Raw genomic sequence first — 16614 nt, forward strand, 5'->3', positions numbered from 1 at the left:
AGACTTACAGAAAACGTTTGACCTGTGTCATTGCCAACAAAGGGTATATAACAAAGTATTGAGATAAACTTTTGTTATTGAGCAAATACTTATTTTCCACCATAATTTGCAAATAAATTCATTAAAAATCCTACAATGTGATTTTATGGATTTTTTTTCTTCTAATTTTGTCTGTCATAGTTGAAGTGTACCTATGATGAAAATTACAGGCCTCTCTCATCTTTTTAAGTGGGAGAACTTGCACAATTGGTGGCTGACTAAATACTTTTTTGTCCCACTGTATGTGTTAATTGTAGGGGTGCCAATGGGGCTGGGGGTCAGAAATGTTCCGTGGTAGAGAGGGGTTTCCAGGTTTAGAGTAGTGCAGAAGTTGTCATTTGCTGAGGCAGTGAAGAAAGTAGAGGAAAATGGGTCATGGGGGAGGGATCCTGAGAGGAGTGGTGTGAGAATAAACCAAGAAGTGATATATGTTTCAGTACGATTGGATTTTTAGCATTTAGTGCAGGGAGTCGCAGAAAATTGAGGTTGTGGTAGCAACTGCAGAGAGGTATTTTGGTGTGCGAGACTTGACGTCAAAAGAGTTACAGGGTGTGTTAAGTGGTGGTGTCCCATCCCTTCAGGCTGTTGGCCTGAGGTAGGATTACATTTATTTAAATAGTGGAGTAGGGTGTTATTTTCTTTTCTTGTTTCTTTTTTTTGTGAGTGTGGTGTTAGATGGTAGTGTATTTGTTTATTTTAATAAATAAATAAATCTAAGGATAAGGGATTTATACTCCAGTCTAGTAGGTGGCGGTATTGCAACATTCATTGGATGCCAACCGCCGTTAAACCTCATCGAAGAAGAAGACAAACGTGTGCCAATCTGCTACAGCAGGCTCGAACTGCAGGCACGCCTGACGAAGTGGTGGGGGTGGGACTAACTGAAGTCCATCCAGGAAGCGTTTTGCTGAATACTTTCAGTTGCCATCGAGATATCATGATGAGATAGCAGTAATGTGATAGTTCTGTGTAATACAATATGCCAGTTTTTAGAAAAAACTAAACACATTTGGCAACGTTAATCTTGTGGGGTTTTTTCGGAGTTCGTTTTCATAGTTAGACAAATAGCCATGTTTATCGTCAACCTTGTTGCAGAATGGATCAATAGTACATGCAGAATAGATGCAGAATAAGCGTTGTTTTGGACCATCTGCTGTCTAATCCAACAACTGTGTGGTTTAATTTACCACTGAGCTAACCCCAGCAGTAAACACATTTTAAATCATGTCGAAACTAGTGGGCACTGCGGGGGTCTCTGTGTTGGGCGACAAATCTTTGGAGTTTTACCGAGATCCAGTGGCTTTTTGTCAACAACGTATTGAAAAGCATGGGACACGGATATTTCAATCAAGACTTCTGAACAAACCAACTTCCTTCGTCTGTTCGGTGGAAGGGATGAAGGAATTACTTTGCGGTATAGCCACTTATTCGTGTGTATGTGCGTGTGTGTCACAATAACCTAATCAGTTCAAAGGTAACACGTTTTGACAAATGGGCCAACATTTTTAAACATTCATAGTTTTTGCTTTTCATGAATCGTGAATGAGTATACATATCAGTTTAGAGTCCATTTCATTTTTAACGCATTAGTAGGAAGTGATATGATTACATCAGTGATGGGCTCCCGAGTGGCGCAGCGTCTCAGTGCGAGAGGCGTCACCCTGGTTCGAATCTAGGCTGTATCACAACCGGCCGTGATTGGGAGTCCCATAGGGCAGCGCACAATCAGCCCAGCGTCGTCAGGGTTTGGCGGGTGTCAGCCGTCATTTTAAATAATAATTTGTTCTTAACTGATTTGCCTGGTTAATTTAAAAATACATTAAAAATATATATATATTATTTGTCCATTGATTAGACAGGGCTTGGTAACTGACCATGTCATGAGATGAACCTGTGACTTTGCCTAGGGGGTAGGGGTGAGAATTGTGTGTTTCCCCATTGAAAGAGGAAATTGCAACTGATGTGATCATGACTGTATTTCAGAGAAGTCATCTGTGTTCCTGAAAGACCCCACTGATGTAATGCACAACATGTATGGAGACAACATAGTGACTGCTAATGGTGAGTTGATGTCCCAAAGGTCCATAGGCTGCAACTTGCATGCAATTTGCTTATAATGGTATAGGGGTTGTATTAGAGAGCCTACACCTCTGGCCTTTACAAAAACATATTTGATTGTACATGTTCACATGGTAAAGCTGCTTTAGGCCCTCACACTATTTGCTTGTTTTATTAATTTATCAGAGAAGTTGAAAAACATACAAACAGAATATTCATTATTTAGACCAATAGATGGAGTTATTGCACATTTTTTCTTTATTTCTGCTATGAGCAACTCCATAATGTTATATTTTGTATTCTGTATGGTTCATCCAGGCGAGGAAGCCTGCTTGCTGCGTCTGTCTCTCACCAACCTTTTCACAGGAAAGTGTCTGGCCTCAGGCTCTGACCTCATTAACAGGTAAAGACTAGCTTCATTTATTGAGTATGACAGGGTGACCAAATGTCATTATAAATATACCTTCATTAAGGATAACAATGCTTGTTTCTGTTTTTCTTTCCTGCACAGTGTTTCTGAACGGTGCTTGAAGGACCTTTCTGCAACGTAAGAACCCTTGAAACCCCCACTCACATTCCTTCATGCACTTCTGTCTCACCGACCATACACTAGCAGGACCATACCAGAAATGTATGACTTACACTGCCTTCAGAAAGTATTCATAACCCTTGACTTATTCCACATTTTGTTGTGTTACAGCCTGAATTCAAAATGGGAAAAAAATGAAAATAATTCTCTCCTACAGTATCTACACACAATACCCCATAATGACAAAGTGAAAACATGTTTTTAGACATTTTTGCACATTTATTTAAAGTGAATACAGACATTTCTCATTCACACCCTTGAGTCAAGACATGTTAGAATCACCTTTGGCAGCTATTACAGCTGTGATTCTTTCTGGGTGAGTCTAAGAACTTTTCACACCTGGATTGTACAATATTTGCACAAAATTCTTCAAGTTCTGTCAAATTGGTTGTTGATCATTGCTAGACCGCCATTTTCAAGTCTTGCCATAGATTTTCAATCCAATTTAAGTCAAAACTGTAACTAAGCCACTGAGGAACATTTCATGTCATCTTGGTAAGCAATTCCAGTGTATATTTGGCCTTGTGTTTTAGGTTATTGTCATGCTGAAAGGTGAATTTGTCTCCCAGTGTCTGCTGGAAAGCAGACTGAACTAGGTTTTCCTCTAGGATTTTGCCTATGCTTAGGTCTATTCCGTTTCTTTTTATCCACTCAAATACCCATAACATGATGCAGCCACCATCATGATTGAAAACAGTGGGGGCTGGTGTGAGGAGCTATAGGAGGACGGGATCATTGTAATGGCTGGAATGGAATTAATGGAACGGTATCAAACGTGGTTTCCATATGTTTGATGTGTTTGATACCATTCCATTTATTCCATTCCAGCCATTACAATTAGCTCGTCCTCCTATAACTCTTCCCACCAGCCTCCACTGATTGAAAATATGACGCATGGTACTCAGTGATGTGTTGTGTTGAAATCTTTCCTTATTTTTATATTTATCATTTTTTTAATGATGATTTATCAGGGGGTGATACAGCACCCTCAGCACCCCTATTTCCCGTGGTTATGACTGGGTGTATTGAGACACCATTCAAAGTGTAATTAATAACTTCACCATGCTCAAAGGGATATTCAATGTCTGTTTTTATTTTACCTATCTACCAGTAGGTGCCCTTCTTTGCAAGCATTAGAAAACCTCCCTGGTCTTAGTCATTGAATCTCTGTTTGAAATTCACTGCTCGACTGAGGGACCTTATAGATAATTGTGTGTGTGGGGGTTACAGAGATGAGGTAGTCATTCAAAAATCATGTTAAACACTTATTGCACACAGAGTGAGTCCATGGGGTATTGTGCGTAGGCCAGTGTCACAAAATCTCAATTTAATCTATTTTAAATTCAGGCTGTAACACAACAAAATGTGGAAAAAGTAAAGGGTGTGAGTACTTTCTGAAGGCACTGTATTTCCATGTATGTTCTGTTCACTTCTCTGATTACCACTTCTTGTGTAGTGGGGAGCCTGTGTCGGTGTACCCTCTGTTTAAACGACTGGGAACAGAACTGGTGTTGGGGCTGTTCCTGAATGTGAACCCAGATGAGACACCAGAGCTTTTCCAGGACATTACAGCACTCTGTACCCTACACTGGCATGGTGAGATTACATGCTCTGTACCCTACACTGGCATGGTGAGATTACATGCTCTGTACCCTACACTGGCATGGTGAGATTACATGCTCTGTACCCTACACTGGCATGGTGAGATTACATGCTCTGTACCCTACACTGGCATGGTGAGATTACATGCTCTGTACCCTACACTGGCATGGTGAGATTACAGGCTCGGCACCCTACACTGGCACGGTGAGATTACATGCTCTGTACCCTACACTGGCACGGTGAGATTACATGCTCTGTACCCTACACTGGCACGGTGAGATTACATGCTCTGTACCCTACACTGGCACGGTGAGATTACATGCTCTGTACCCTACACTGGCACGGTGAGATTACATGCTCTGTACCCTACACTGGCACGGTGAGATTACATGCTCTGTACCCTACACTGGCACGGTGAGATTACATGCTCTGTACCCTACACTGGCACGGTGAGATTACATGCTCTGTACCCTACACTGGCACGGTGAGATTACATGCTCTGTACCCTACACTGGCACGGTGAGATTACATGCTCTGTACCCTACACTGGCACGGTGAGATTACATGCTCTGTACCCTACACTGGCATGGTGAGATTACATGCTCTGTACCCTACACTGGCATGGTGAGATTACATGCTCTGTACCCTACACTGGCATGGTGAGATTACATGCTCTGTACCCTACACTGGCATGGTGAGACTACATGCTCTGTACCCTGAACTGGCACGGTGAGATTACAGGCTCGGTACCCTACACTGGCACGGTGAGATCAGTCTCTGCCACATGTAGGTTTTTCCCTCTTACAATGGGAGGCATTCCGCCCACACTGGGCCTCAATGAACAATCACAACTACAATTTCAGCATACCAGCAATTGAAGAAACACTTTAGTCTCACTTTCTTTCAAAGAACGTCCTGCCCCCTGAGGGTGGTGAGTATACGTATAGCCAGATAGATGTCTGACAAAACAGACTGCTCTGCATTCAAGGAGCGCTGTTTTCAAAGGGAGTGGAATAGACACACAGATCTGTGCATTAGCTGAGCTACAGTGGTAATTAGATCTCAACACCTCCATTGACAACACTGCCTCAGGCATCTCGGTGAAACCCAGTAGGTGTCAATGACTATTACATTAACACAACATGTTAATGTGGTAATTGTGAGCCAATATACTTTTCAAAAGGGGATATTAGGCTAATGAAACTGTAGTGGTTGCTTTTCTATAGGTAGACATAGGCCCCTTTTCAGGTTGATGTAAACAGAGATGGAGACATATATTGTCAGAATGTGACCTTTGACCTTTCCTTCCCCTACAGGGATCATCTCAACTCCAGTCAGTGTGAAGGTTCCTCTGTGGTCCTCTGGCTTTTGCACAGCGTTGGAGGCTAAAGACAAGCTCATGGACATCATTAAAGACAAGCTGGAGTGTCAGAGACAGGGGTGAGTCCATAAATATGTTGTCATAGACACAGACCTTGTGGTCACATGTAAATGATTCTTCTCCTCACTTTCATTGTCACTTTCTCTTAATGCTTTCTCATTTACTATCTCTTTCTCTCTCTATCGCTCTGTAGGTTTGTAGGTTATCTCCGTGATCTACCTCTCCCTGATGCCAGTTGTGCCTCCCAGCATCTGCTGTTGTTCATCTCTGCTCTGATCCCCAAAGCCCTGGCATCCTTACTCACCTCCTTCACCCTGGTTCTGAGTGGACCGGACAAGGTGAGACGGCCCAGTTCTCTTACTAAACCTTCAGAGCACGGGAACGCAGTAGTAACAACTACACAGCTTTTGGAAATGCCTTGCTTTGGATCAGTGTAGTACTGCAGGAATCCTGTATGAACACTAACGCTTCATTCTTTTGTCAGAAGGAAATTAGGAATCATGCGAGGGCAGACCCTGATTACCTTTACTACGTCCTCCTGGAAATACAGAGACTTTGGCCTCCGTTCATTGGTGGAAGGAGAATAGCCAATCAAGTGAGTCCACTACATTGCTTGTTATCAATAACATTTGATCTGATATCTTAGCTCTCTCTGTCCATTCATGATCTGAGCTCAAGGGGGAGTAGCATGCCCACATAGATCTCTAAAGAAGTCTGCTTGTAAAGGGAACATCATGTATTTTCCTAGACTTATGATAGCCAACTGTGATCTCCCTGCGGCTCGCAGTGACAATGAACTTTTTTCTAAGTTGTTTAAAATGATGGATGACAAGTATGTTCACATGTTCCCAAGTTGATATCCTCTATGAATGATTATCCTTCTGAAATATTGCATGAGCAGCCAAGCGTGAGTATACAGCTATCGACTCTGTTTTTTATGCCCATCTCATTGTATTGTATGTCTGATAACAGGAAGGCTATTAATCAAAACAGGCCTCCTACATCCAAGTCAATGTTTATGATGCAGAAATGAATGCATTGTGTGACAGAAAATAAGCTATTGAATATTGTATTATGGTTGTTTTTAGTAATAGAGCTGTCAGCCAATAGATTATTGGCTTACTGTGATTGTCATCTCTTCATTGTTCACTGGCTGGCTTTATAATGAAATGGTCCAGTTGATGACGTCCATCTTGGAATAGTGTGACCTCATGACTCTTCACGCAACAACAAGAGCCCATGAGGGGAATTGATTGGGCTCAAATTGATTGACCCTCTTACCCAAGGGCTGTGTTTGCTTTATGAGTGGAAAAAGTAATAGCATGCATTTGCAATGGCTTAAATTGTTTACTAGCTAGTATGTTGTGTAATTAATTTTTCACCTTTTTTTAACACTGAGTGAGTATAGTTAGCATAATCTTTGTACGTTGAACTTGAATTTTTTATTAGGAAAAGTCTTCAATTGGTCTGATGTAGAGATATCTCCCTTAGTGAGTCCTGACCTGGACAGGTTGTTAATAATAAGGGACTTTGGTTGAACCAGCCAGTGAGGCATCAACACAACTAGGAGCAGAAAAAACAAGTATTGAGATTAATCAGGCCCAAACAGGTGGCCATAGATGCATATTTAATCAAATTAGTTCATGAATATGAATCTGTTGTGCAGAGTGAACTGTCAGGGTGACAGAGTGTTGGGGAGGATGGAGAGGGATAGGATGGGAGAAAGGATAGAAAGATGGATAGGGGAGGAGGGAGGGATGGAGAAGGAGGAAAGGAGAGGCGGGGAGGAAAGGAGAGGCGGGGAGGAGAGGAGCCCTAAGTTTCTGGTCGTCTTGCCTCAGAGCCCAGCTCCCAGTAGACCTAGCAGCCACAGGGAAGTACAGCTGTGCCTCTTCTGCCTTTGGGCCATAGCAACACACACAGAAAGTCACTAACACAAAATTTCATATCAGAATATTTTTAGTCGTGAATTAATTAACATTGCACTACGCTCTGTACTGTACATTTAATTTTCTCCAGGGTTGTCGGAAAGGAACATTTTGTGACTCACACTCCTCCCACTCCATCGATGGTAGTCAGTGAACTGAGGTTATGCCCACAGTCTCACATGTAGATTGGGATGTTTGGGATGTTTCAGGCTCCTGTTTGCCTGTGAGTGTTAACGTCACTGTGGTAACAGAAAGGTGTGTGAATGGGTGTTACATATTCATGATGGGGGTGGAAGGAGGGGGGAGGCACCATGGTTGCATCCCAAATGGAACCCTATTTTTACCGGAGCCCTAGTAGTGACAAATAGGGTCCCATTTGGGACGCTTTCCTTGTCATGTGCTCTCACGGCTCCCCCTCCTTCCCTCCCTTCCTTTCTCCCTCCCTCTATCCCGGCAGGTGGATGAATAATGCATACCCACACGCCCAGGTTATGATGGGTAATTGATTGAGGTGGTAAACACTGATGTTACAGTGTTGGAGTTGGGTAGAGGAGCGGAGGGGGAGCGAGCGAGGGAGGGAGGGTGATCGTCATGGGTTGAGAAAGAGAGCGAGAGAGATTTTTTTGTTCGGTGGGCTGGTCGATATTGACACACACAAAAATATATACATTTTTAGAAATAAAACAATAAATAAAACATGAAATGACCGGCGGCCCATGGGCCTGTTAAGATGTTTTTTTTATATATATATTTGTGCAATTTCGCAGTTATAATAATCTATAATGAGTCTTTGGCTCATCAGTGGATAATGGCCGGCCCCCCTACCAAGATGTGCCGGCCTGGTTTTCTGATAGGCTGAGGTTATGCAAACTCATGTTCAAAGTCAAACACGGCATCAGAAAAGAGACCTGCTCCGACTCTGTCATCAGTTAGACAGCCAAGATCATGGATCGTAAAAAACGGAAAAGGTGCCAATAAATGTAGAAAGAGCACATTCTACGTTGTCAGCTCACTCAAAACTTCCAATTTTTGGGTGGCTTAAACCATGAATTGGTCAAATAGTAAAGTGCATTATCCTCATGACTCATGTAATGAAAGTGTCTGCCTTGTGCCTTTTCCCTCGCTGGGGCCTGCTGCTGAGACCAGCAAGCCACTCTCCTCTCCCCCCATGTGCCCGAGAGAAAGCGCGTGCAGTGATAGGGCTGGTGTGGATAAAATGCCAAAGCCGAATTCTTGTCCCACTCCACCCCTGGGAGAGAGAGAGAGAGAACACCAAGTAAGAGAGGGAGAACAGCTGAAGTGGGTAAGAGAGAGAGCGTTGGAGAAAGAGCGAGTACTTTAACCCATACCTACGAAGCCAGCCAGCCAGGCAAATCAAATTGTATTTTTCACATGCGTGGCAAACCACAGGTGTAGTGAAATGCTTACTTACATGCTCTTTCCCAATGATGCAGAGTTAAATAAATGTAAAAAACACATGAGAAATAAAACACACAGGAATGAAGCTATATACAAGGATTACCATAACCATACTGTATCAATGTGCAGGGATACGTGGTCATTGAGGTAGATATGTACATATCACAGGAGGCTGCTGAGGCAAGAACAGCTAGTAACAGTGACTAAGGTTCAGGGCAGGGTACTGGGTGGAGGCCGGCTAGTCAAATTTACATCATAATATTTTTTTGATTGGACTGTGTCTCAACCCCCCTCATCCGACTGTGTCTACATTCAGCATCTGCAATGGAAAGTGGCAGAGCTACAGCGCTGTTTGTCAGACCAGGAGACATCCCGAAAATCGGTCTTCTCACAAAAACGTCTGTGGTGTCCGAAAGTTTTGGCTTACTAACTAATATGACCACTCTATGAATAGATGAGACTCTCACAAACATGACAGCGATATGGACTTGAATATGTCCATAAACACTCCAGCTAACTGGTCTGCACATGCTCTGAGGATGCGGCTTGGGATGCTGTCTGTGCCAACAGCTTTCCGAGAGTTAACACGCTTAAATGACTTACGTCGGCAACGGAGGCGTTGGTGGCTGGCTGGCTTTCCCTTTTTAATCCTTAATTATCTGGTGTCCTTGACGTCGAATTGCAACTCCACTTTGTCCCTGTACTGTCTATTTTGCCTATTTGATTGCCTTACGGAGGTCAAAGCTGGTCTATTTGTACACGTCCATGTTCCCAGTCACCTTGTCATGGTTAAATGCGGTAGGTTGCACTTTCAGTTTTGCGCAAATGCTGCCATCTATCCACAATTTGTGGTTCTAATCATCACAGTGCACTTCCTGATGAACCCAGTCACCGAGTCAGTGTATTCGTCAATAATATAGGTGAGGGGGCGGACCTTGTAGCCGTCCCGGAAGGGAGAGTAGCAAAGATCAAGAGTTTGTGATGCACGTGTAGCACCGGAGATGTGTTGATAGAATTTCGTTTTTTTCAGATTTCCTTTATTAAAGTCCCCAGCTACAAAAAAATGTAGCCTCAAGACATGCGGTTTCCAGTTTGCACATAGTCCAGTGTAATTCCTTGAGAGCCGTCGTGGTGTCTGCTTGGGGGGAATGTACACGGCAGTGATGATGAGCAAAGAATATTATTTTGGGAGGTAATGCGGTCGGCATTTGGTGGTGAGGTATTCCAGATCGGAAGAACAAAAGTACTTGAGTTCCTGTACGTTACCACAATCACACCATGATATTCTAATCATATACATCATATACAGAGTGGGTAACCCGCCTCTACCATCTCCTCTATTGGCCAATGTGCAATCACTGGAGAATATACTGGATGATCTCCTTCGAGACTATCCTACCAACGGGACATTAAAAACTGTAATATCTTATGTTTCACCAAGTTGTGGCTGAACGACGACACAGATAATATATAGTTGGCTGGGTTTTTCGTGCATCGACAGGACAGAACAGCTATGTCTGGTAAGACGAGGGGTGGGGGTGTGTGTCTAATTGTCAATAACAGCTGGTTCGTGATGTCTAATATTGAGGAAGTCTTGAGGTATTGCTCGCCTGAGGAAGTACCAGTGACTCACTCAATACGGAAGTGGTCAGATGACGTGGATGTTACGCTACAGGACAGTTTTGCTAGTGTAACCGATGTGAAATGGCTAGTTAGTTAGCGGTGGTGCGCGCTAATAGCGTTTCAATCAGTGACGTCACTCGCTCTGAGACCTGAAGTGGTTGTTCCCCTTGCATTGCAAGGGCCGCGGCTTTTGTGGCGCGATGGGTAATGATGCTTCGTGGGTGTCAGTTGTTGATGTGTGCAAGGGTCCCTGGTTTCGAGCCCAGGTTGGGGCGAAGAAAAGGACGGAACCTACACTGTTACACTAGCACAGACTGGGATATGTTCCAGGATTCATCCAATGGCATTGAGGAGTATACCACCTCAGTCACCGGCTTCATCAATAAGTGCAGCGACAACGTCGTCCCCACAGTGACTGTATCCCAACCAGAAGCCATGGATGACAGGCAACATCCGCACCGAGCTAAAGGCTAGAGCTGCCACTTTCAAGGACTAGAGGAATAAATCATTCTTCATCTCTTCTCTCGCACTGTTTAAAACATTCATTCAATTAGAGGCACTGGGGTGTTTGTTAAGGCATTAACTCAATTAGAGGCAGTGGGGTGTTTGTTAAAACATTAACTCAATTAGAGGCAGTGGGGTGTTTGTTAAGGCATTAAGTCCATCACAGAGAAGCACTGAGGTGTCATTATTGAAAAGCTGCTTCCTGTTTATCAAGGGGGAGAGACAGAGAGCGTCCTCTCAGAGCAGAGCAGAGCAGAGATCACTCTCTCACACACACGGTTCACACTCACGCAGGCACGAGCAAACACACAAAAACACACACACAGGCTCTGAAATACACTGCTTAATGTGTCTCCACACTCTGCAGAGTGCTAGACAAAACACTTCTCGGAATACTTATCATTGTTTTTTGAAAAGGAACACTGATCATTGTACAGTAGCAGAGATTCTGGGGAAATAAGATCCTATGAAAACGATTTAAAAACTGGGAAAAGAGATATCACATATTTAGGATGTCTGTATTCATGATCCCTGGCTTTTAAAGTGGGCTGATTGAAGCTGAGGAGCTACAGTAATGTATCACAGGTCCCCAGTAGACTACAGCCCTTCATCAGGCCTGGTCCTTATTCCCAGTGACATGCACATCCTGCTATCAGGAAGCCAGGCAGGCAGCTGGCCAGATGAGGATGTTTTATGTATAACCCCATTAGCAGGCCCACCTGGGCTGGCTGGGGCTCTGGGTTCTGAGGGAAATAAATAAACACAACATGGGCAGAGATGGGTCTGGATTTCAAGAGTTGCTGTCTGGACCATCTCTGATCATAGGCTGGCACAAAGGGGATGCAGCGGCTGACGTGAAACATAAAGCCTTTCATGAGCTCCAGAATAAAGTGTGTGAGTCCAAGAGTGATTGTTGCAGAGGACTTTACAGAGGCAAAGTGTGATGATGTCTAAGAGTCCAGGGCTAAGTCAATGAACACAGTGGCCTAGCTAGAGCAGAAAAGAAAGAGTCTAGAACAGGCGGTGGTCTGTCAGTGTTTCCTCATTATTTCTGACTGTCCAGAGTGGAAACTAGCTCAGCATCATCATCTCCAGTCAGTCCATTGTAGAGAACAGTGAGACTCACTGACCTCAGAGTTAATATTCCACCAGCAAGCAACAACAGGACATGCTCAAAATGCCGCTGCACACACCCCCGTTCCATTTGAGAGGATTACTCACGTCTTTCCGAAAGCTCAGGAATCTTAATCCGCCACCTTAATGATGCCATGTAAGGCCTGGCGCCTCTGATGACTGTTGAATAGCTAATCAATAGCTACCCGGATTATCTGTATGGACTATCTGCAGTGACTCTACCTGCACTGGCGATATGCACTCACAGGTCTCTATCCACACACACACGCGCAAACACATACAGTGCCTACAGTGACATTTACGATCCCCAGTCCTTAACAATTACAAGCATACCCATAACATGATGCCCCAAACATAACACTTTGATTTCAGGACATTTTATTGACAGCATTACTTTAGTGCCTTGATGCAAACAGGATGCATGTTTTAGAATATTTGTACTCTGTACAGGCTTCCTTCTTTTCACTCTGTCAATTAAGTTAGTATTGTGGAGTAACTATAATCAAATCAAATTGTATTTGTCACATGCACCAAATACAACAGGTATACAACTGTGAAATGCATACTTAACAAGCCCTTATCCAACAATGCAGTTCAAGAAATAGAGTTAAGAAAAGACTTACTAAATAAACTAAAGTAAAAAATTTAATAAAAGTTACACAATAAAATAACAATAACAAGGCTATATACAGGGGGTACCGGTACTGAGTCAATGTGCGGTGGTACAGGTTAGTCGAGGTAATTTGTACATGTAGGTAGGGGTAAAGTGACTATGCATAGATAATAAACAGCGGGTAGCAGCAGTGTAAAAACAAAGGGTGGGGGGGGGCTGTCAATGTAAATAGTCTGGATGGCCATTTGATTAATTGTTCAGCAGTCTTATGGCTTGGGGGTAGAAGCTGTTAAGGATCCTTTTGGACCTAGATTTGGCACTCCGGTACCTATGACTTGGGTGACTGGAGTGTTTGACAATTTTTGGGGCCTTCCTCTGACACCGCCTAGTACATAAGTCCTGGATGGCAGGAAGCTTGGCCCCAGTGATGTACTGGGCCATACACACTACCTTCTGTAGCGCCTTGCGGTCGGTTGCCGAGCAGTTTCCATACCAGGCGGTGATGCAACTGGTCAGGATGCTCTCGATGGTGCAGCTGTAGAACCTTTTGAGGATCTGGGGACCCATACCAAATCTTTTCAGTCTCCTGAGGGGGAAAAGGTGTTGTCGTGCCCTCTTCACAACTGTCTTGGTGAGTTTGTTTGTAGTCCGCAATCAGCTCCGTTGTCTTGCTCACATTGAGGGAGAGGTTGCTATCCTGGCACCACACTGCCAGGTCTCTGACCTACTCCCTATAGACTGTCTCATTGTTGCCGGTCGTCAGCAAACTTAATGATGGTGTTAGAGTCATGCTTGGCCATGCAGTCTTGGGTGAACAGGGAGTACAGGAGAGGACTAAGCTTGCACCCCTGAGGTGCCTTAGCTCCTTAGCTTAGTGATGAGCTTTGTGGGCACTATGGTGTTGAACGCTGAGCTGTAGTCAATGAACAGCATTCTCACATAGGTGTTCCTTTTGTCCAGGTGGGAAAGGGCAGTGTGGAGTGCAATTGAGATTGCGTCATCTGTGGATCTGTTGGGGCAGTATGTAAATTGTAATGGGTCTAGGGTTTCCGGGAGGATGGTGTTGATGTGAGCAATGACTAGCCTTTCAAAGCACTTCATGGCTACCGACGTGAGTGCTACGGGGCGGTAGTCATTTAGGCAGATTACCTTCACTTTCTTAGGCACAGGGACTATGGTGGTCTGCTTGAAACATGTAGGTATTACAGACTCAGTCAGGGAGAGGTTTAAAATGTCAGTGAAGACACTTGGCAGTTGGTCCGTGCACGCTCTGAGTACAGGTCCTGGTAATCCGTCTGGCCCCGCGGCCTTGTGAATGTTGATCTGTTTTAAAGATCTTGCTCACATCGGCTACGGAGAGCGTTTTCACACAGTCGTCCCGAACAGCTGGTGCTCTCATACATGCTTCAGTGTTGCTTGCCTCAAAGTGAGCATAAAAGGCATTTAGCTCATCTGGTAGGCTCGCGTCACTGGACAGCTCGCGGCTGGGTTTCACTTTGTAGTCTGTAATAGTTTGCAAGCCCTGCCACATCCAACGAGCGTCAGAGTCGTAGAGTGTAGTAGGGTTACATTTTAGTCCTGTATTGACGCTATGCCTGTTTGATGGTCCATCTGAATGCACAGCGTGATTTCTTATAAGCTTCCGGATTTGTGTTGAAAAATATTCAGTAAGTAAATAGTGATAACTGATTATATACAAAATGTATGTTTGTATAATTACAAACCTCAGGTTGTTTCTACCATGTTCATAGCAGCACTGTATGTGACTCTAGGATTTCTAGGAAAATCAACCATTCCCACATGAAAAAATACTTCAGTATTTACTACAGAATTCTGTAGTAAACTGTAGTATACTTAAGCAATACGGCACGAGGGGGTGTGGTATATGGCCAATATACCACGGCTAAGGGCTGTTCTTAGGCACGACGCATCGCACCCCTGAGGTGCCTTATTGCTATTATAAACTGGTTATCAACATAATTAGAGCAGTAAAAGTAAATGTTTTGTCATACCCGTGGTATACGGCTGTCAGCCAATCAGCATTCAGGGCTCTAACTACCCCGTTTATAATGTAGAATACTATACTACAGACTGTAGTATCCCTTGATCATGTGAAGTACTTATTATAGACTGTTGTAGTATACTGTAAAATGCTATGGTAAATACTACAGTATTATCCGCAAAAATAACACTAATGTTCGCAAAAACACTACAGTCAGCAGAAACACTACACTTTTTGAACTATAGTTAACACTACAGTATTTAATTTGCATATACAGTTGAGGTCAGAAGTTTACATACACTTAGGTTGGAGTCAATAAAACTTGTTTTTCAACCACTCCACAAATTTCTTGTTAACAAACTATAGTTTTGGCAAGTCTGTTAGGACATCTACTTTGTGCATGACACAAGTCATTTTTCCAACAATTGTTTACAGACAGATTATTTCACTTACAATTCACTGTATCACAATTCCAGTGGGTCAGAAGTTTACATACACTAAGTTGACTGTGCCTTTAAACAGCTTGGAAAATTCCAGAAAATTATGTCATGGCTTTAGAAGCTTCTGAAAGGCTAATTGACATCATTTGAGTCAATTGGAGGTGTACCTGTGGATGTATTTCAAGGCATACCTTCAAACTCAGTGCCTCTTTGCTTGACATCATGGGAAAATCAAAAGAAATCAGCCAAGACTTCAGAAAAAGAAATTGTAGACCTCCACAAGTCTGGTTCATCCTTGGGAGCAATTTCCAAACGCCTGAAGGTACCACGTTCATCTGTAAAAACAATACTGCGCAAGTATAAACACCATGGGACCACGCAGCCATCATACTGCTCAGGATCGAGACGCGTTCTGTCTCCTAGAGATGAACGTACTTTGGTGCGGAAAGTGCAAATCAATCCTAGAACAACAGCAAAGGACCTTGTGAAGATGCTGGAGGAAACAGGTACAAAAATATCTATATCCACAGTAAAACGAGTCCTATATTGACATAACCTGAAAGGCTGCTCAGCAAGGAAGAAGCCACTGCTCCAAAACTGCCATAAAAAAGCCAGACTACGGTTTGCAACTGCACATGGGGACAATGGTCGTACTTTTTGGAGAAATGTCCTCTGGTCTGATGAAACAAAAATAGAACTGTTTGGCAATAATTACCATTGTTATGTTTGGACCATCCCAACCGTGAAGCACGGGGGTGGCAGCATCATGTTGTGGGGGTGCTTTGCTGCAGGAGGGACTGGTGCACTTCACAAAATAGATGGCATCATGAGGCAAGAAAATGATGTGGATATATTGAAGCAACATCTCAAGACATCAGTCAGGAAGTTAAAGCTTGGTCGCAAATGTGTCTTCCAAATGGACAATGACCCCAAGCATACTTCCAAAGTTGTGGCAAAATGGCTTAAGGACAACAAAGTCAAGGTATTGGAGTGGCCATCACAAAACCCTGACCTCAATCCCATAGCAAATTTGTGGGCAGAACTGAAAAAGTGTGTGCGAGCAAGTAGGCCTACAAACCTGACTCAGTTACACCAGCTCTGTCAGGAGGAATGGGCCAAAATTCACCCAACTTATTGTGGGAAGCTTGTGGAAGGCTACCAGAAACATTTGACCAAAGTTAAACAATTTAAAGGTAATGCTACCAAATACTAATTGAGTGTATGTAAACATCTGACCCACTGGGAATATGATGAAAGAAATAAAAGCTGAAATAAATCATTC

At 43.4% G+C, this 16614-nt stretch overlaps 1 protein-coding gene across 4 annotated transcripts in view; it reads left to right on the plus strand.

Annotated features, from left to right (window-relative positions):
• The first annotated feature begins 893 nt into the window (after positions 1–893).
• LOC115149263 (putative cytochrome P450 120) overlaps positions 894–16614 on the plus strand; it is a 46145-nt gene continuing 30424 nt past the window's right edge. The window contains exons 1-8 of one of the 4 annotated variants that reach the window (XM_029691956.1): positions 894–1453; positions 2023–2100; positions 2416–2500; positions 2609–2644; positions 4143–4282; positions 5605–5728; positions 5863–6007; positions 6157–6264. In XM_029691956.1, the coding sequence (XP_029547816.1) occupies positions 1264–1453; positions 2023–2100; positions 2416–2500; positions 2609–2644; positions 4143–4282; positions 5605–5728; positions 5863–6007; positions 6157–6264 (906 nt within the window). In that variant the 5' untranslated portion in view covers positions 894–1263. Of the gene's footprint in view, positions 1514–2022; positions 2101–2415; positions 2501–2608; positions 2645–4142; positions 4283–5604; positions 5729–5862; positions 6008–6153; positions 6265–16614 lie in introns of all 4 variants that reach the window. The other 3 variants (XM_029691958.1, XM_029691955.1, XM_029691957.1) reach the window with 3 other exon arrangements.

Source organism: Salmo trutta, chromosome 15 (assembly GCF_901001165.1).
Source record: "Salmo trutta chromosome 15, fSalTru1.1, whole genome shotgun sequence".
In the NCBI taxonomy this organism is placed as follows: Eukaryota; Metazoa; Chordata; class Actinopteri; order Salmoniformes; family Salmonidae; genus Salmo; species Salmo trutta.